This window comes from Drosophila obscura, unplaced genomic scaffold (assembly GCF_018151105.1).
Source record: "Drosophila obscura isolate BZ-5 IFL unplaced genomic scaffold, ASM1815110v1 contig_25, whole genome shotgun sequence".
Taxonomy (NCBI): Eukaryota; Metazoa; Arthropoda; class Insecta; order Diptera; family Drosophilidae; genus Drosophila; species Drosophila obscura.
Window position 1 is genome coordinate 3,300,595 of NW_024542812.1, and position 21,140 is coordinate 3,321,734.

General features: G+C 38.8%; 1 protein-coding gene and 1 long non-coding RNA gene across 4 annotated transcripts in view; both read right to left on the reverse strand.

Annotated features, from left to right (window-relative positions):
- The window catches only part of LOC111079104, a 38,995-nt gene extending 27,279 nt beyond the window's left edge, over positions 1-11,716 (reverse strand). The window contains exons 1-2 of one of the 3 annotated variants that reach the window (XM_022374122.2): positions 11,455-11,716; positions 10,860-11,394 (exon numbers count right to left, since the gene is read on the reverse strand). In XM_022374122.2, the coding sequence (XP_022229814.2) occupies positions 10,860-11,169 (310 nt within the window). In that variant the 5' untranslated portion in view covers positions 11,170-11,394; positions 11,455-11,716. Of the gene's footprint in view, positions 1-3,158; positions 3,459-3,528; positions 3,607-10,859; positions 11,395-11,454 lie in introns of those variants that run through there. The other 2 variants (XM_041594290.1, XM_041594291.1) reach the window with 2 other exon arrangements.
- On the reverse strand, positions 9,090-9,826 carry LOC121404589. The gene is made up of 3 exons (XR_005968089.1): positions 9,693-9,826; positions 9,491-9,542; positions 9,090-9,424 (listed from the first exon to the last, which is right to left on the reverse strand). It is a non-coding gene; the product is annotated as an uncharacterized LOC121404589 (long non-coding RNA).
- Positions 11,717-21,140: the final 9,424 nt, after the last annotated feature.

The following is a 21,140-nucleotide window of genomic DNA, read 5'->3' on the forward strand; positions in this document are numbered from 1 at the left end:
CGTAACAGAATTCGGCTTGGTGTCGCATGGGCCACTTGATGGTGCAGTCATTGCAATCAACGTCCAGCAGCAGTGTGATATCACAAGAGTCTGGATACAAAATATGGTAGCTCTCGCTTTTATAGTGTCGGGTCTAGGCGCTCATCGGGTGGGAGGGAAAGGCTATATCGACTTGGCTATTGAAAACGTTTCCTTCTGTGCGTTACACTCATCCACTTCGACCACAAAACTAATATATCCCTAAACTCTTCGAGTACCGGGTATAAAAATAAGACATATATCTAACTTTGAATTTACACTCGTACATACCTGTATTATCATAGAAAGCAAACATTTGCTCAGTACTCCGATAAGTAATGTTTTTAATACGATCTTCGGATGGAAAAATTGTGGTAACTGGACATCTTAAGTCCAGAATTTCGCGAAAAACACCTCGTATAACCTCTAAGATACGAAATGCATTTGAAAGACGGGAGTATTGTTCCGCTGTTATTCTCGATGTCGCCCAGGCTTTCGACCGCGTTTGGTTAGATGGCTTAACCCACAAAATCAAAATATTACTTCCACAGAACATCCATGGAATATTGGAGTACCTACATCAAAGAAGTTTCGCAGTAAGATGCAAAGATTTGCTCTCTGAATATCATCCAATTGAATCTGGTGTACCCCAATGCACGTAAAGGAGCAAAAGGATCATATTTACCCTAAACAGACAAACTCGCCCTCCATTATATCTGAACAACATCAACATTCCACAAACCACCGAAGTAACATACCTTGGTGTTAATCTGGATAGCAGGCTTACTTGTCGCAAACACATCGAAGCGAAAAGAAATCTATTTAAATTTAAAGCTAGTAAAAACGCTATCAAACGCATCTGGACATACGGCTCCTAGCTATGGGGAAACGCTTGCGTTAGTAATTTAGAAATAATCCAGAGAGCTCAATCGAAGATACTAACAACTATCACTGGGGCACCATGGTAATTACGGAATGAAAATATCCATAAACACTTAAATGTAGGATCAGTTAAAGATGAAATTTTCAAGGTGAAAGCAAAGTATCAGGCCAAGCTTCAGGCCCATCCTATTAAACTTGCGAAGTCTTTAACTTGGCACACTAGCCATACACGACTCTGGTGAAAAGACCTCCCCACCCAGCAATAATACTTAGATAGGGACGTACTCTAAGTAATTAAGTGTAATTAATTAAATATATTAGGTTCAGATTTTCATACTTGTCGTCAGGCTCTAATCTAGAGAAGATTCAATAAAGTACAGTACAAGAAAAAAATTTCCCCATTGTCAAGAATAAACATGAGTCAAGTGGTATGTGTTGCGCATCAGAAAAAGTAAAACTATCTGAAATTAAGACACCACCGGAACCATTGAACAGCTTGCTCATAGGCACAGATCTAGATTCAAACATCTTCATGGAGTTAATTCGAAAATTCAATTCATACTTCCAAATGACATCGTTCGGAGCAACAGAAATAGTCAACAATACTGCGGCAAATGGTGAACAATACAAATCCACATTTAAAATCAGTGGACAAGTGTACCACAAAGTAGGCTCATTGCTGCCAATGCCAAACGAAGCACATGAGTTTTTACAAATATACTTCATGGGTGGTGAGGACATAAATCACGCACTCACCAATCGCGTAGATGCACGTTGCGGTTACCATAACCTCAGCTCGGCAAAAGCCAGGCGCATAGTTGGAGTGGTGGACGAATCACCACAAAGAATTATTGAAATTATTTATCAAGCAAAAAGTCTTTAATGAGATTCATTACAAACTTACCCATATTCAGTCAAACAAAATGCTGGATGTATTCAGTTTAATGGCAAAAACGTCCATGCATATCCAATACATAAAAAAAAAACGAGAAGGGACGTGTGAGTCGCTTCTGGGGACGCGACTCAACTTATACGCGTATTCAGTCAGTATTTACATTCATTACATTTCATTCTGGCTATAATTATGATCCGATCTTATTCAGATTCGGCAATCTGGTAGATATGGGCATTCTCTACGATACTGCGTTTTTAGTTTTATCGTATCTTTAAAATTGTGCCTGCCACAGATTTTCGTTCTTTGTGTGGTCGGAAGGGGGCGGGGCGAAATTTCGAAATACACTTGTAGCAGTGTGATATCACATGAGCCTGGAAAATTTGGTTGCCTTAGCTCTTATAGTCTCTGAGATCTAAGGGCTAATCGAGACAGACGGACAGACAGGCATGGCTATATCGCACGGCTATTGATGCTGATCAAGAATATATATACTTTATGTATCTAAATCGCTCACAATTTATCCAGCGATTTGATTAAATACACCCATAAAACACACCTAAAACGATTCAAATCTTACTTTCCCATAAAAGTTTTTCAATTGGTGGTTAACCCTCATTCAAATAATTTAACATAATTTAACGCCACCTAGGGCGATTCGGATTTTCGAAGTTAATACAGTAATGCCACCTTTTTAAAGTCGAATTCGGAGCAATATATTTAATATTAATTTTATTGAAAGCATTCTGTTTTTCTTTAATTAAGCATTACAAAAAAAAGCTCATTGTAGTAAAACTTCCTTTACGTCAAACGTGTGCATACTTTTTGTGCAAATTGTGAAAACATTTGTAGTCATTTGTAGTTCTACCAGGTGGCATCGCTTCAAAATGCCAAAACAAAACTAACAAACCATTTCTACACATTATTGCCATTGCATTTATGTCAAAAACCCCTGTTCGGCTAAGCGCAGACCCATGACAACTGGTAATTGTAATGAACTAAATTAGCAGTAGTTTGAGAAGACAATCACAAAATCCACATACGTATCGTCTGAACGTGAAAACTCGCACGATATGGGATTTTTTTTTTGCTTTGAAATTATAAAAGTACAGCTTTGAAAAATCAATTATTTATGTCATAAAAGAAAACAAGAAAAACATGTTGTTTTGATATGATAAAATAAATAAAACTGCAAAATGAACCCTATTCGAATTGAATCTTGAAAGGCGTCAACCCTAGCCTTATTTCGAATTGGCAGCTGTCGGAATTCTGTGGCACGGCGGAAATTTTGAAGCGGAAATCTTCTGCGCGGTTTCCCATTTCACTAGTGGTTTCTGTGGCACCCGTGTTTGTGATTTCAGCTTACCGTTTTGGCAGCCGTGTGTGACTGACGTGTTTTTTTTTCCGGTGTTTTTTCTTAACTCCCTTTGTTCAATCTTGTTTTAATGTGCAATCGTCGACTGTTTTCTGCTGATTTTAAGATCTAAAAACCTCTTGAATCAAAGAGCTTCAACTAATTATTATACTTTGTCGGTCCTAATAGTGCTTTTCATTTATAGAAGCTGGTAAGTCCCTGGCAGGCTGGTGAAACCACCAGCGAAGATGGCTGACGCCACCATAGTGGCGTCAGGAGTAAAGCGTGCATCTGAGAGCGCTGCAAACAAGACTATGGATATCAAAAAGTTTATAGCAGGGTCGAGGCAGGATTTCAATCGGGAAAATAAAAACGTACATACAAGCGAAATGGAAAATAGCACCAATACAAACAAAGATAGTAATACATTTGCTGCCGTTAGCGTGTCTCCAAATGACAGTAAAATCAAACAACATGACATAAATCTGTATGAGCTCTCTTTTAAAGGAGAAGCCTGTGTTCTTCTTGCAACTAAACGTAGCAGTATTTTTGAAAAAAAAATATAAAAAGTGACCTTTATCTCTTTGAAAAAAACATAAACCCCCAGCGACCACTAACCAAACAGTGGCTCCATCGCTAATCGGACCGCTTACCCAGTACGATGTAAAAAGACGTAGACAAACGAAAGACACCAACACAAAACACAGTGGCGAGAACAAGCAAAAAAGTCATTTTGGAGACTCAACGAATAATCGGACACCTCCAAAAAGTTTGGAAAAATACAACGTGAATTAAGTCGCCCGCCAGACGCCTGCAGCGTTTGGATGGATTGCACCAACGCTACTTGGGGCCAGCCATGCCTACTAAGCCCAAGCATTAGCGTGAAGACCCCGCCGCTGCCCAGGCAACACGGGCGTGCGGCCCGGGGCGATGATAACCAAACCCGCCGGGTGCCGGGTCGTTGTCTGGTAGAACGCAAAGTTGCGCGTACCCCCGCCGCCCCCCAAACCAAAAACCAATGCTCCCACCCCCCGGCTAGCCCAAACCCCACCCCACCAGCCCAGTGGCCCTGGGGCCGGCGGCCACCCCCCACCCCCACCCCACCTAAATAATGATGGCCAAAAATAAACTGTGGAACACATTACCGTACCTGGGCGCACCCTCGCGGGCTAAAGGCCCCGGCAACCCCCATGGTAACATATTAGAAGGTAACGATAGTATAAGACAAACGCCGCGTTAAGGTGTGCAGGAATGGGTCGCGCACCCTCCAGCACCCCACCACCGGCGAAGCGGTAACATAACCCATCACCCGCCCACAATGTATGACTTGGGAGCAGCCAGGCGGGTGTACAAAAAAAATTTAACACCTAAATCAGCTTAAAGGGAGAAGCATGGAACCAAACCCCAAGCGGCCCCAATCGCCAGGCTGCGGAAACGAAAGGTACAACAAAAATAAACCGTTAGAACCAACTTTGGAGGTGCCATAGTGGCCCAAAATCCGCAAACTAACTCCACTAAGAACGCATGATTTAGGTAGCAAATACAAAGTATAATAAAAGTAAAAAACACAATTTACGCATACTTGCCCGGGTAGCAGTGCCCGGGCCGGCAGCCGCCCACCCCCGCGCGGGGCCGGGTGCCGCTGGCCCGCCAGAACACCCACGCCGCCCTCCAACCGTTTGGTTCGCCAGGTATAGCCCCTGGCTGTGTGTGGGCCTCTGTTGGCCGCTATTGGTCATGTTGGGCTGATGTGATGTAGCGACCTATCCCACCGGGCCAACACCACAATCGGGGCCCCCTCCAGTGGCATATATTCTATTTGGGTTTTGTTTTTCAACAAAATTTTTTTGTTTTTTCCGGGGGGGGGCCCCGGGGCGGGGCCTCCCGTCGTCCATTCGTGGGCGCCGCTCGCCGGGTGGGTGGCGGGCCGCATCGTTTGTTGTGCGCGCTGGTCCCCGGTGCCGCCGCTCGGCTCTCAGCCCCCTCGTCGCCCCAGTGCGGCCCCCCGAAAAATGTGAAAACAACCCAAAATAATTAGCCAAACCGCCCCGGCCCAAAAAACCCCCCCCTAACCAACAACTCAACTAACCCCGCCCTCCGCACAAATGCCGACGCCCGCCCCGCCCCCCGCGAAGGGGGGCGGCCCTCGCCCCATTTCGTTGTAGCCTACGGTTAGTGCAGCGACTCTATACAAACTGTACTTTAATACCCCTTATGATGCGAATGCTTTTGTGCTTAACGATGAATTAAAAAAATTAAATATCGATATTTTTATTCCAAGAACTTCACTGAAACCGTAGGTGTCATTAGGGGCATTCCTACAAACATATCTGACATAAAACTTCTTGACAATCTTTCCTCGATAATTAAAATAAACAGTGTTGAATGCATTTTAAGAAAATCTAAAAATGAAGCGAATGAAGTAGTTCTTGAACCAACTGAGACTGTAAAAATTTCTTTTGCAGGCACAGAAATCCCATCGTCTGTTCAAATTTATGACATATGCTCGCTAAAAGTCAGTTATTATATTCCTGCGGTTAGACAGTGTTACAATTGTGGTCGCTTAGGACATACAGCCTCACGTTGTAAGTCACAAAAGCGTTGCAAAAAATGTGGTAGCAATACTTGCAATGAAAGTTGCAACATTAACAAGTGCATCTTGTGTCAGTGTGATGGGCACAATGCTTTTGAGAGAAACAAATGTCAGGTATGGACCAAAGAAGTCGACATAAATAAAATTATGACCATTAAAAAATTAGCCAGGAAAGAAGCCTTAAAGCAATTTTCTTTCCAACAAAACTATGATCGCAATCTTGACTACGACAAAGAATTTCCTCAGATTATCCACAAAAATCAGTTCAATCAAAATAATACCAAATCAAATGATCAAATCTCCCAAGTCATCAACAAGAATGAAGAAGCTAACCATGTTTTAAAAAAGCACTCCTATAGCAGCAGACTTGTTCAACGAACAGTAGGCTTTGCGAAACAAAAACCGCACTTCTCACTAGATTCATACACTAATGACTCCAGTGATCATGCCTATAAATTTCCCAACAAGGAAAATGGGGACACTCTAAGTAGTGTCAACAGCACTATAGTTCAAGAAATTCTTGAACTTATCACTCCTGTACTGCTCTTGTCAGCTAACGGCACTAATATTCTTCAAAACATCAGAGGAAAAGTCCTACAGGGTAGCTCGCATCACAGCAAACAGCATGTAGGGAAGAATATAGACCTTTTACATAATAATGACTGTTAAAATCTTACAGCTCAATGTCCAATCTCTTAAAAACGATAAAAATGACATAGAATATACCCTTAACTCTGGTGAATATAGCATTGCTATTTTCTCCGAAGTTTTTTCTCATGATACTACCTATAGAAAACTGATCAATTATGATCTTATTGAAAAACATAGAGATGATGGTTACGGTGCAGTAGCCATTGCTTTTAAAAACGGTATAAAACTTAAAAAAGAAGTCTACAACTCAGATCACGATGTTCTCATCGCCAAAACATGCAACTTAAACAAAAACTTTACCATTGTCTCAGTCTACTTTGAACCTTCAATGAAGACAGATACTTTTAAAAATGTAATTCAAGACATTGTTGAAAAGCTTGATGGCAGGAGCAACGTGATTTTTGCTGGAGATTTCAATGCAAAAAACACCTGCTTTGGTGACTACGTCACGAATGCCAAGGGTAGATTTCTGGAAGACTATATGAGTAATTCTGGCTATAAGTGTTTAAATGATGGAAACTGCACCTTTAGACGTCATATCGACAGTCAAAGCGGTTCTGTTTTGGATCTAACATTCACAAACTGCTGTGAAAATATCACTTGGAGCTGTAATTCCACTTTTGTTGGAGGCAGCCACCATCACCCTATCTCAATAATAATACCAGAAACCAAAGAGAAGCCGAGGCTCTTTCTTGCCAAAAACAGACTCCTTAGAAGACTTGCAGGTGCTACGCTAGCAGGAAATATATCAAACATCACGAATAGCCTCACAAACAGTATTAGGGTCTCAACTTATGCCTTAAGCAACATTAGATGCCCCAAAGCTTGGTGGAATCCAGAATTACAGCTGCTGCACTCCAAATATACAGAATCACAAATCCTGGCACAGAGAGCTCCAAGTCTGAACAACTAAATAAGAGTGGTTAACCTGAAAACAGAATGGAAAAAGGCAGTAAAGCTTGCAAAAAAGAACTCGTATGCCAACAAAATTGATCTACTCAATCAACAGCCAAACTCAAGGAAAGCCTGGCTTTTCTTGAGGAACATCAAGTCCTTCAATGATCCTTTAAAATCAAGCTTTAGTTCAGAATGGTCTTCTCCGTACCTTGAGTTTCTTAGAAGACAAGTCTCTGTATCAGCGAAAGTTCAAACATATTTTCCTAGAAAAACTTCTCTGAACATTGATTCTTTTGACTTGAGTGACCTGTCTGCTGTTCTCAACAGAGGCAGAAACACTGCGGGAGGTATAGACGGAATTACATATGATATGGTAAAAGCACTCAGTAGTCCAGCACAGAACAATCTTATACAAGAATACAACAAGCTATTTACAAAGTGTAGAGTCCCTGATCAATGGCGTTCCATCAAAGTCATTCCCATCCCAAAGCGCGGTAAGGATCTCAGCATTTATCAAAACTATCGCCCTATCTCGCTCATCTCTGTGTTGGCTAAAACTCTAAATCTAATGATTAAGAATCGCCTCGATATGTTCTTAGAAGAACACAATACCATGCCCAGACGGACTTATGCCTACCAAAAAGGCAAATCAGCAGCCATGTGTATAAATGATCTTATCAATACCATGGCCCATGAGAAAAAACGGGGAAAATCGGTTGTAACTGTCGTTGTAGACATAAATAATGCATATAACTGTGTTAATCTACAAACCCTACAAATGTTAATGGATCATGAACACATTCCTACGCAATATACAGATTGGATTGTTAATTTCTTCTCATCAAGATTCTTAAAACTTGGTGACTCCATTAAAGAAGTCAATGGTGGTTTGCCTCAAGGCTCCTGCCTCTCGCCTATACTTTTCAATCTGTACACCAAAAGGCTGCATCAAATCAATGATTGCCATACGACTGTAATTCAGTTTGCTGATGATTTTGCCATCATCTCAACTGGGTACAACATAACTGAAGCTAGGAACAACTTACAGGTAAAGGTCGATAACTTTCATTTGCTCTGTCAGGATCTAGGTCTTAATTTCAATCCCAGCAAATCTGCAGTTATGGTTGCTGGGAGGGGAAGACGTAACAACATCTCGGTAACATGCAATAATAGCAGTTTTCCGATAAAGGAATCCATCACCTTTTTAGGCAGAGTCCTTAGTGCCAATATGTCAGACAAATTGCACATTGCAAAAATCAGGGACAAGTCAGACAAAAGTCAGCTTCTGCTACATGCTGTAACCACCATTAAATCAGGTCTCAAACCCAAAATCTCTTGCAACATCTTCAAATCTTTCATCAGATCTCAGCAGGAGCACGCCATTACCAGTTTTTCAAATCTAAACATTGGCAATAGCAAATCTCTTAATACTGCACAGACGGACTGCCTTCGCCGATGTGTGGGTGTCCCTCCAAAAACATCTACGCACCTGATTTTTGCTCTGGCTGGTATTTTACCGCCTAAACACAGAGCTAAGATTCTTACAGTCAGAGAACTGCTTAAGGTTAAAGTGCTAAATCCGACTCTTTATGATAATGTCACTCTGTCTAACGCAAGGACTGCTTACACAGCCGTGTACCAAGAATTTAGGGACCTTTTCGACAATTATACTGAAAATAAAAAATACAAACACAGTCCTAAAGCTGCAATTTGTTTCTCAGTCTTTGACAGGAAAAAAAAGACATCTCAAACGAAGAATGTAATGCCATATTTCAAGCCAAGCTTGAAGAGTGGGTGTTAGATGGGTGGAACATTCTTTCCACTGATGCCTCCATCAATGGTGATAGGATAGGTATAGGTATCTTGGATTACCCTAGTAACAACAGCTATAAATTTAAGATTGAAAATAATTCCTCTTCTGTTTTTGCAGAACTTGTAGGAATACTAACAGCAGTAAAGATATCAAGTAAAAAAAGATATAATAAAACTGTTATTCTCTGTGATAGTCAAGGGGCCTTAAAGGCTCTGAAAAGCAATGAATCAAATTCATACTTAACAGACGAAATACACCTCAATATAGACAATTCCTTCACTAGCAACTTTATTTTGCACTGGATACCCGGTCATAAGAACATTGCTATTAACGAAAAGACTGACTTACTAGCCAAATCAGCCACTAGCGTGGGTAGAATAGTTAACATACCTCTCAGCTTCGATGAAGTAATTAGAACAGTTAAGATTAGAGTCCAGATCGACTGGAATAATGAGTATAAAGAAATATCAAAAATTAAAGGGGCGTATTTTGCTTCAATTTATAGCGAGATTCCAGTCAAACCGTGGCACTGGGCTCTTGACTGGCGTGCCAAAAATATAAAGGTCATAAACAGACTACTTATTGGACGTACCTATGATCACGTCTTTTTACATAGGATCAAAGCCAGAAATTCCAACATCTGTGAAGTTTGCAGTGTTCTCGATGATGCGGAACACGAAATTTTCTACTGCCAGAGACATGCCAGTATTAGAAAAAAGTACAAGATTTTCAAGCTATTTAATAACATCAAGGAGTTATTACTCACAAAAGAGCCTCTTTTCTTTAGAGAATTGGCGAAATATATTGATGAGGCCAATTTGGAGTTTTGAATCAAAGCACATGGGATCAATTCAGGTCAGGCAACTCGGTGCTATCGGAAGTCACTTTGAGGAGCAGCCTTCTGTTGGGCCTACTCTCTGGAGCAACCTTCTGTTGCTTTTTTTCTGTGATAATTTTCATACAAACTAATCTCAAGCAAACATATCACTTTAATCTTAGAATACCTGTAAAACGTAAACATTAAAACATACACACTACACTTTCTAACCCTTACATTGTATAATTGACATTTTATTATTAATTTCCTTGTAAAACTCACGCACACGAATACACTTTTAAACTAAATATTATACTGTATAATTACCTACACCGTTAACACCAATCTAATGTACTTTGTTAAAATCAATACACCTAACATTACTTTGTAAAATTAATATCACCGAGAACATCATCTAATGAAACACCGTGCATGCCCTCATCAACAAAACCTTGGAATCATCGAAAAGCAACACCGTGCATGCCCTCCACAACAAATCATCGATAGCACCATACCAACTGAAGTATCTGGTCATTGCAGATTCATCGTCGTGCGACCACTCAATTCGCTTTAGCGATTAAATACCAAAAAAAAAAAAAAGAAAAATGAAATCGCTCGGAATTCTGTGGCACGGCGGAAATTTTGAATCGGAAATCCTCTGCGCGGTTTCCCATTTCACTAGAGATTTCTGTGGCACCCCTGTATATTTTTCATGGTTATGAATAAAATGATTTAAATACAAAAAAAAAACAAATATATATATATCTATAAAATGATATAGAAGACATGGATGGGGGTTGGCAACGAGCGAAACGAGTGAGCAGGGGGCTTGCCCCCTAGTATTAGTATATGAAACTTTAAAAAATTAAAGCATATCCGTTATGTTGAGATAATTATTACTTGCGATACATATACTTATATAGACATTTTTTTGTATCATACCTTGGAAAATATATTGTGGTAGGTACATGATATTTGAATTCGATAAAACTAATCGCTCAACCATGGTTAGTTTACTGAACGTGTCTTCAAGCAATTGTGTACTGAAGTTGTTATAGCTGAAGTCAACAAAGGCGAGTAATCCCATTACAGGGTCATGAGCTGTCACATTCCTTACACATTCAAGGCCTACTCGTACTACTAAGTGCTCAATTTGAAATTTTACATTGTCCAGAAAATTCGGATATATACATTGTACTGGTTCTTCTCGCTGCGTAATAGAAATTCCCTTTAAATCTTCAGAGATATTCATAAAAAATCCATTTGTAATGTCTTTCAACTGAAGATCCTCAAGAACAATGTTATTGAAGATACCTCCACCAAAAGCACCGCTCTCAATGACTGTAACATTTGAGATAGCTATATAGATATTTTTGACTTTATCACCAATAGTTGATAAGAATCCGACTCCCACCGTTGCATTGATAAATTCATAGTTGTAAAGACGGAGCTCGTCAATTACATCACAAGCTTCCGACTGAAAAAAGAACAAGGGCTATGAGTATTTAGTTATTATTTTGGAATATCGACTACTCACCTGATTAGAGTTAGAAATGGCGTACTGAATATCGTTGACAATTTCTTTCTGTCGTCCGTTAAAGCAAGTGTAGCGACATTGAACCTTCAAGCAATGCGATGGTAATTTGTTAAAGGAAGCTCCTATATATTCCCTGTCACACAAAGAAAGATGTTTTACTTATTCGGAACTCCATTTAGATATTATTTTAAATTGTGCATAAAATATAACCAGTCGAAATGGCTTTGGTCATTTCAGATTACAATGATCAAAACTTATAAATGAATAAATATATTTTTATTAGGTAAATTAAATTTGAAATAAAAATCATCTTAGCTTGTGTTAGAAATCTGACTTTATGGGGTGTACTATACAAGTGGCAAGGATTGTATCTTCCATGTTTTCTTGTATGCTGTACCACTATGTACCTGTATTATTATACCCGTACTCAAAAAAATAGTTAAGGGGTATATTAGATTTGTGGTAAAAGTGGATGTGTGAAACGCAGAGAAGGAAACGTTTCCGACCCCATAAAACCCCGAAAATCTGTGGCAGGCACATTTTTAAAGATACGATAAAATTAAGAACGTAGAGAATGCCCATATCTACCAGATTGCCGAATATGAATTAGATCGGATCAGAATTATAGCCAGAATGAAGAAATTAATTTTCAGTTGCTTCCCCTGCCCCCTCCTGTCTACGACCATGCAACTCATTTTCCTTCTCGCTCGCACACTCTGCCGCGTTCAGTGCACGAGCAACCCCTAGCGAAGGAGATGTAGAATCTAATAGATAATAGATAACAGATGTAGCAAAAAAATGTTGTAATTCTAAAATTCTAAAAAATCATATGCTCAAAAATGTATATACTGACTGAGTACGGGTATATGTAGAGTCGCGTCCCCAGAAGCGACTCACACGTTCCTTCTCGTTATTTTTTATATCTCTTCAATTACAATTACAATTTTAAAGTGTGCAAAAATATTATGAGTCGGGAAAGGGAGCTTATTTTCAGGATATTTTTCCAATAACAGCTGTATAGTCTTCGAGGAATATTCGACAAACTTTCTCATGTTAATTAAAAGAGCATACACGGAGTGCATCGGCTCCGATTCAAATTCCGTCGCTTACTTAAAATTATGTCTTAAATATATTGTATAGCTTACATAAATCAATATCATATTTATATATACTGACAGAGTACCGGGTATAAAAGTTTGGATGAGGAAAAGAAGAGAGAAGAAGCCGCGCCTCAAATCGTTCACCCTCATTTTTTGTTTATCCTTGCATAGTGTTCTCGTCAAAAGATCCATAGATCTAATTCTTGCATGCATTGGGAAACTGCTATACCTATTCCATTCTTCTATTCTTCTATTCTATTCTATTCTCTATTCTTCTCTCTTCTTTTCCTCATGCAAACTTTTAAAGTTAATTTGTTGTTTTTGCAAAAAGCTCATGTCAAGGTCGATTTGGCGTCAGTGATTTATGAATCCTATAAAATATAGTTTATCCTTAATTATCCTTATTATATTAATATATTTTTTTGTTTCCATCTGTCTCTCTCTCTCTCTCCCTTTATGCCAACACCAGCCGTTAGGGCACGTTCCCTACGCAGTCTATACGAGCAACAGTATGTGAGAGAATGCCCCCTGTCATTCCCTGGGTACGCCCTTGTCCACCGCATCGTTTACGTCTATCGGAGCGCACTATCCTCCGATACCGTATCCCAAGACGGACCCCATCGACCAGCACGCATCGAGTAGCCACGTACGGGCCGAAGACCCTGAAGGAAGACCTCGTGGCCGAGCCTGTGATCACTACATTCCCGAAATCTGTAAGTAAGACTAAAAAAGATGAAACCCTACTTTTGCCACCTTACTCGTGTCGCCTTATACTTGAATCAGGAGATCCTTTTCTTTCACCTACCACATGCAGAGATCAAACTTTTATTGATGAAGCACCATACATTGCCAATGTAAACGAGAAGGAACGTGTGAGTCGCTTCTGTGGAGAGTCGCACTTTTATACCCGTACTCAGTCAGTATATAAATATGTGAGCTTATGATTTATGTAGAATTTAAAAAAAGTTTACATTTTACATTTTTTTGCTGCATCTGTTATCTACATCTACAATGTCGATTTCACATATAAAATGCAAATTATACATACACAATATAGATTATACATCTTCTCCGCAAAGGTTAAAAAATTAATTTCTTTATTCTGGCTATTCTTTATTCTCTAGCTCTTGTAGTCTCTGAGATCTAGGCGCTCATCAAGACGGACAGACAGACATAGACTCGGCTATAGATGCTGATCAAGAATATATATACAGTAGCGGACATTGAAATGTGGACACTCATGTTAGTTAACTTTAAGCCGATGGCGAGAATTCAAAAACATCTAAGTCAGTCGGGAAATATTTTAATTGCATAGATACATTCAAAAACTGAAACTGAGAAGGCAGCCATTTTTGCGGTCAAATAATTTTAGTTTTGGCGCTATTAGCACTAAATTTACTATGAGTAAGTCCTCAAGACACAATTTCCTAAAGGATTTCTAAAAATTCTGTTCGGTAACACGACTACCCGCCTCAGGAAGTAAGAGGAAGACCACCCCAAAGGACCTTCAAAGTAGGATCATATTCGTAAACGATTGGGCGTCGAAGATCGGTTCAAAATGATATAAGATATTAGAAGAGAGTTTTTTGAATCGGTAGGTATCGATTTTAGCACCAAAGATAAACGGCGGCGTCTTCAGGAGACATGACTTAACGGTCCTGGGCCAGCAATATGACCACTATTAACACTAAAAATGCGAAAAAAAAAAAGGATCAAATGGGCCATTAATTACACTACTCGACAAAATCGAACTTTTTTTTTCCTCAAGGATCCAAACCGACTTTTTCTAATAGATATGGGGCTTTAAAATTTTTTAAAGAATTATGGTTTTTTTCTGTGGCAGAACTTTTTTTTAAGAATTTTTGAAGTCTGGTATTTTTTTTAAAATCTTTTTTCAGAGGTAGCGCGTGTTTTTTTCACATAAATCTAGTATCTTACGTCTGGTTGTAAAGAACTTTGCTATTTTGAAAAGATAATTAAAACAGCTAGAAGTTAAGCCTAAACACTTTGTGATTACAGCTTACCGTCTGGGAAATATAAAGCATTGAAATTTAAAAATGATGATTTTTGTGCGGTATTTCTTACGATATTTTGACTTTAAAAACTCAGGAAAAGTCGAAAAAAAATTATATCCTGTGTCCTCTATTTTTTTGTGTATAGGTGCATTAATTTGGCGTCGTTTAAGGTAACGCTCATTAAAATCTATGGAGAGACTTTAGAGCTAAAATTCGTTAACCAAACCAAAAATGGAAAAAATGAACAAAAAATAACTTTTTGGAAGGTTGCGGGCCCAACTGCCCAATAGGGAATTGGGATCGCGATCAGGTACCAAATGTACAACCCTTTTTCGTTTGCTATGTTCCCAATTGGGCCCGCAACCTTCGAAAAGGGGTTCTTTGTCTTTTTTTTCATTTTTTAGGTTTGGTTAACGAATTTTAGCACCAAAGTTTCTCAATAGATTTGAATGAGCAATACCTTAAACGACGCCTAATTAGTGCACCTATAAAAAAAAATTAACGTCACAGGATATAATTTTTATTCGACTTTTCCTGAGTTTTTAAAGTAAAAATTTCGTTAAAAATATCACACAAAAATAATCATTTTTGCAATTCAATGCTTTATATTTCCCAGACGCTAAGCTAAAATCACAAAGTGTTTCGGCTTACCTTGTAGCTGTTTTAATTATCTTTTCAAATTATCAAAGTTCTTTACAACCAGACGTAAGATATTAGAGTCTTGTGAAAAAAGCGCTTCCTCTGAAAAAAGCTTTACAAAAAATTACCAGAATTCAAAAATTCTTAAAAAAAAAGTGGTGCCATAGAAAAAAAACCATAATTCTTTAAAAGAATTCAAAGTCCCATATCTATCAGAAAAAGTCGGTTTGGATCCTTGAAGAAAAAAAGTTGGATTTTGTCGAGTAGTGTTATTTACGTAGGTGTTTATTTATTTAAACATTTGTGTGAGTGTTCGTGTATTAATATATTATACTGTTTATTTATTTATTCTCTCGTCGTCCATTAATGTATTTAGGTTTTTGGTAGGATAATTGAGTTAGCACCAACACATATACACGTAGATTGAGTTTACATACATATATTGATGCATAGGTGACTAGGTAGTAGGTAAAGGAAACATATATTGGTTGATGAGTGACCCGGAAGTGTTTAAAGGGTCGGGAAAAACTAGGAGAAGCCCTGAAGTGCAGAGGAGGTACCAGCCATACGGAGTGCCGACGACTAGGTCCCAGGACGGGAAAGTTGGCAGTGGGCCGGAACGAGCGTCGCAGGTGCCAGGACACGACAACGCTATGCTTATGGGCCTGGATGACCCAGAGGTCGGGGCAGTAGACGGCCATGCAATTCGGGTGGACCGCGAGCTACCCAGCGAGTTGAGAACAGGTGTAAGTATAGCGATAGCGCAGGCTCAGGAAACATACCGAGCTTCTTTGGGCCAACAGATGGAAGCGCTCAGAGCCTCGATGCAAGCCGACATGCTAGAATTTATGAAGCAGATAAATGCGGTGGTAGGCTCTCTAAAAGTGGAGCGAACGCCCAGTGATGTGGATAGGAGAAATCTGGGCTCACATAGCACCAGTCTAGGAGGAGGTCAGCAGGAAATGCCCTCGAACCAGCAAGCTCCACCCTCGCAACTGTTTGTGGATAACACTAGTCAACACGATTTTTCCTCAAGGAACAGAACGAACTTTTTCTTAAAGATTTGGGGCATAGAAATGGTTTGATGATATTTTTTTTTTCTATGGCAGAACTTTTTTTAAAGAATTTTTGAAAACTGGTATTTTTTTTAAAGCTTTTTTCAGAGGTAGCGCTAGTAGCTCTAGTATCTTACGTCTGGTTGTAAAGAACTTTGCTATTTTGAAAAGATAATTAAAACAGCTACAAGGTAAGCCGAAACACTTTGTGATTTTAGCTTAGCCTCTGGGAAATATAAAGCATTGAATTGCAAAAATGATTATTTTTGTGTGTTATTTTTAACGAAATTTTTAATTTAAAAACTCAGGAAAAGTCGAATAAAAATTATATTCTGTGACGTTAATTTTTTTTATAGGTGCACTAATTAGGCGTCTTTACAGGTATTGCTCATTCAAATCTATTGAGAAACTTTGGTGCTAAAATTCGTTAACCAAACCTAAAAAATAAAAAAAAGACAAAAAAACCCCTTTTCGAAGGTTGCGGGCCCAATTGGGAACAAAGCAAACGAAAAAGGGTTGTACATTTGGTACCTCATCGCGATCCCAATTCCCAATTGGCAGTTGGGCCCGCAACCTTCCAAAGTTGCTTCCAAAATAACAAAGTTCTTTACAACCAGACGTAAGATATTAGAGTTACGTGAAAAAAAGAAGCGCTACCTCTGAAAAAAGGTTTACAAAAAAATACCAGATTTAAAAAATTCAAAATCCAATCCAAAACGAGAAGGAACGTGCGAGTCGCTTCTGGGGACGCGACTCTACTTATACCCGTACTCAGTCTGTATATACATTTTTGAGCATATGATTTTTTAGAATTTTAGAATTAAAAAAAAAAAATTTTACATTTTACATTTTTTTGCTACATCTGTTATCTACATCTACATATATTATGTATATTATACATCTAACATGTAGATTATACAAGTACCATTTAGATTCTTCATCTCCTCCGCTAGGGGTTGCTCGCGCACTGAACGCGGCAGAGTGTGCGAGCGAGAAGGAAAATGAGTTGCGTTGTCGTTTGCTGGAGGGGGGACAGGGGAAGCAACTGAAAATTAATTTCTTCATTCTGGCTATAACTATGATCCGATCTGTTTCAGATTCGGCAATCTGGTAGATATGATAATTTTCTACAATACTGTGTTTTTAGTTTTATCGTATCTTTAAAATTGTGCCTGCCACAGATTTTCGTCCTTTGTGTGGGCGGAAGGGGGCGGGGCGAAATTTTGAAATACACTTGTAGCAGTGGGATATCACATGAGTCTGGAAACCAAATTTGGTTGCCCGAGCTCTTATAGTCTCTGAGATCTAGGCGCTCATCGAGACAGACAGACAGACAGACAGACAGACAGACGGACAGACAGACATGACTATATCGACTCGGCTATTGATGCTGATCTAGAATATATATACTTTCTGGGGTCGGAAACGTTTCCTTCTCTGCGTTACACAAATCCACTTTTACCACAAATCTAATATACCCCTTAACTCTTTTTTGAGTACGGGTATAAAAGCAAAAACCCCTTTTCGAAGGTTGCGGGCCCAATTGGGAACAAAGCAAACGAAAAAGGGTTGTACATTTGGTACCTGATCGCGATCCCGATTCCCAATGGGCAGTTGAGCTCGCAACCTTCCAAAAGGTATTTTTTGTTCATTTTTTCCATATTTTAGGTTTAGTTAACGAATTTTAGCTCCAAAGTCTCTCCATAGACTTCAATGAGCGTTACCTTAAACGACGCCAAATTAATGCACCTATACACAAAAAAATAGAGGACACAGGATATAATTTCGACTTTTTCGACTTTTCCTGGATTTTTAAAGTCAAAATTCGTAAAAAAAATCCGCACAAAAATCATCATTTTTGCATTTCAATGTTTTATATTTCCCAGACGGTAAGCTGTAATCACAAAGTGTTTAGGCTTAACTTCTAGCTGTTTTAATTATCTTTTCAAAATAGCAAAGTTCTTTACAACCAGACGTAAGATACTAGATTTATGTGAAAAAAACACGCGCTACCTCTGAAAAAAGATTTAAAAAAAAATACCAGACTTCAAAAATTCTTCAAAAAAAAGTTCTGCCATAGAAAAAAAATATATATCATCAAACCATTTCTAAGCCCCAAATCTTTAAGAAAAAGTTCGTTTTGTTCCTTGAGGAAAAATCGTGTTGACTAGTGTTAACGGATCTGTAAACGCGGTTTAATACAAAGCCATTTTGGAAGAAAACCTCATACCCTCAATTGAGGAACAATTTTCTCATACCGACTGTGTCATCTTTCAGGATGAATCTGCTCCTTGCCACCGTGCAAAATTGATAAGTAATATTTGTTTTAACTTTGTTATTCAATTGTCTATTGATTTATAAAAAAAGTTTAATTTTTCACCAATTGGTTTTTTTTAGATAAAAAATTAATTAAAAGAAGTGGGAATTTCGTCGTTGGAGTGGCCAGGAAATAGTCCTGATCTCAAACCGATCGAAGACCTTTGGCACGCTATGAAGGTTTTCATTACGAAGCAGAGACCCAAAACATTGTCAGAATTGGATAAGATAATTGAAAAAGTGTGGAATGAAGATATGTAATAATGTAATAGATTCCGTGCCATCAAGCATAAAACTGGTTATAAACGAGAAGGAACGTGTGAGTCGCTTCTAAAGACGCGACTCTACTCAGTCAGTATTTAGATTTTTGAACATATGATTTTTTAGAATTTTAGCATTAAAAAAAATTTTACATTTTACATTTTTTTGCTACATCTGTTATCAACATCTACATATATTATGTATATTCTACATCTAACATGTAGATTATACATGTACCATTTATATTCTACATCTCCTCCGCTAGGGGTTGCTCGCGCACTGAACGCAGCAGAGTGTGCGAGCGAGATGGAAAATGAGTTGTGTTGTCGTCGTCTGGAATGGGCAGGGGAAGCATCTGAAAATTAATTTCTTCATTCTGGCTATAATTATGATCCGATCTCATTCAGATTCGGCAATCTGGTAGATATGATCATTCTCTACGATAATGCGTTTTTAGTTTTATCGTATCTTTAAAAATGTGCCTGGCACAGATTTTCGTTCTTTGTGGGGGCGGAAAGGGGCGGGGCGAAATTTTGAAATACACTTGTAGCAGTGGGATATCACATGAGTCTGGAAACCAAATTTGGTTGCCCTAGCTTTTACAGTCTCTGAGATCTAGGCGCTCAACAAGACAGACAGACGGACAGACAGACATGGCTCTATCGACTCGGCTATTGATGCTGATCAAGAATATATATACTTTATGGGGTCGGAAACGTTTCCTTCTCTGCGTTACACACATCCACTTTTACCACAAATCTAATATACCCCTTAACTCTTTTTGAGTACGGGTTGTAAAGAACTTTGCTATTTTGAAAAGATAATTAAAACAGCTACAAGGTAAGCCGAAACACTTTGTGATTTTAGCTTAGCCTCTGGGAAATATAAAGCATTGAATTGCAAAAATGATTATTTTTGTGTGTTATTTTTAACGAAATTTTTAATTTAAAAACTCAGGAAAAGTCGAATAAAAATTATATTCTGTGACGTTAATTTTTTTTTATAGGTGCACTAATTAGGCGTCTTTAAAGGTATTGCTCATTCAAATCTATTGAGAAACTTTGGTGCTAAAATTCGTTAACCAAACCTAAAAAATAAAAAAAAGACAAAAAAACCCCTTTTCGAAGGTTGCGGGCCCAATTGGGAACAAAGCAAACGAAAAAGGGTTGTACATTTGGTACCTCATCGCGATCCCAATTCCCAATTGGCAGTTGGGCCCGCAACCTTCCAAAGTTGCTTCCAAAATAACAAAGTTCTTTACAACCAGACGTAAGATATAAGAGTTACGTGAAAAAAAGAAGCGCTACCTCTGAAAAAAGGTTTACAAAAAAATACCAGATTTAAAAAATTCAAAATCCAATCCAAAACGAGAAGGAACGTGCGAGTCGCTTCTGGGGACGCGACTCTACTTATACCCGTACTCAGTCTGTATATACATTTTTGAGCATATGATTTTTTAGAATTTTAGAATTAAAAAAAAAAATTTTACATTTTACATTTTTTTGCTACATCTGTTATCTACATCTACATATATTAAGTATATTATACATCTAACATGTAGATTATACAAGTACCATTTAGATTCTTCATCTCCTCCGCTAGGGGTTGCTCGCGCACTGAACGCGGCAGAGTGTGCGAGCGAGAAGGAAAATGAGTTGCGTTGTCGTTTGCTGGAGGGTGGACAGGGGAAGCAACTGAAAATTAATTTCTTCATTCTGGCTATAACTATGATCCGATCTGTTTCAGATTCGGCAATCTGGTAGATATGATAATTTTCTACAATACTGTGTTTTTAGTTTTATCGTATCTTTAAAATTGTGCCTGCCACAGATTTTCGTCCTTTGTGTGGGCGGAAGGGGGCGGGGCGAAATTTTGAATACACTTGTAGCAGTGGGATATCACATGAGTCTGGAAACCAAATTTGGTTGCCCGAGCTCTTATAGTCTCTGAGATCTAGGCGCTCATCGAGACAGACAGACAGACAGACAGACAGACGGACAGACAGACATGACTATATCGACTCGGCTATTGATGCTGATCTAGAATATATATACTTTATGGGGTCGGAAACGTTTCCTTCTCTGCGTTACACACATCCACTTTTACCACAAATCTAATATACCCCTTAACTCTTTTTTGAGTACGGGTATAAAAAGACCGAAAAACCCCTTTTCGAAGGTTGCGGGCCCAATTGGGAACAAAGCAAACGAAAAAGGGTTGTACATTTGGTACCTGATCGCGATCCCGATTCCCAATGGGCAGTTGAGCTCGCAACCTTCCAAAAGGTATTCTTTGTTCAT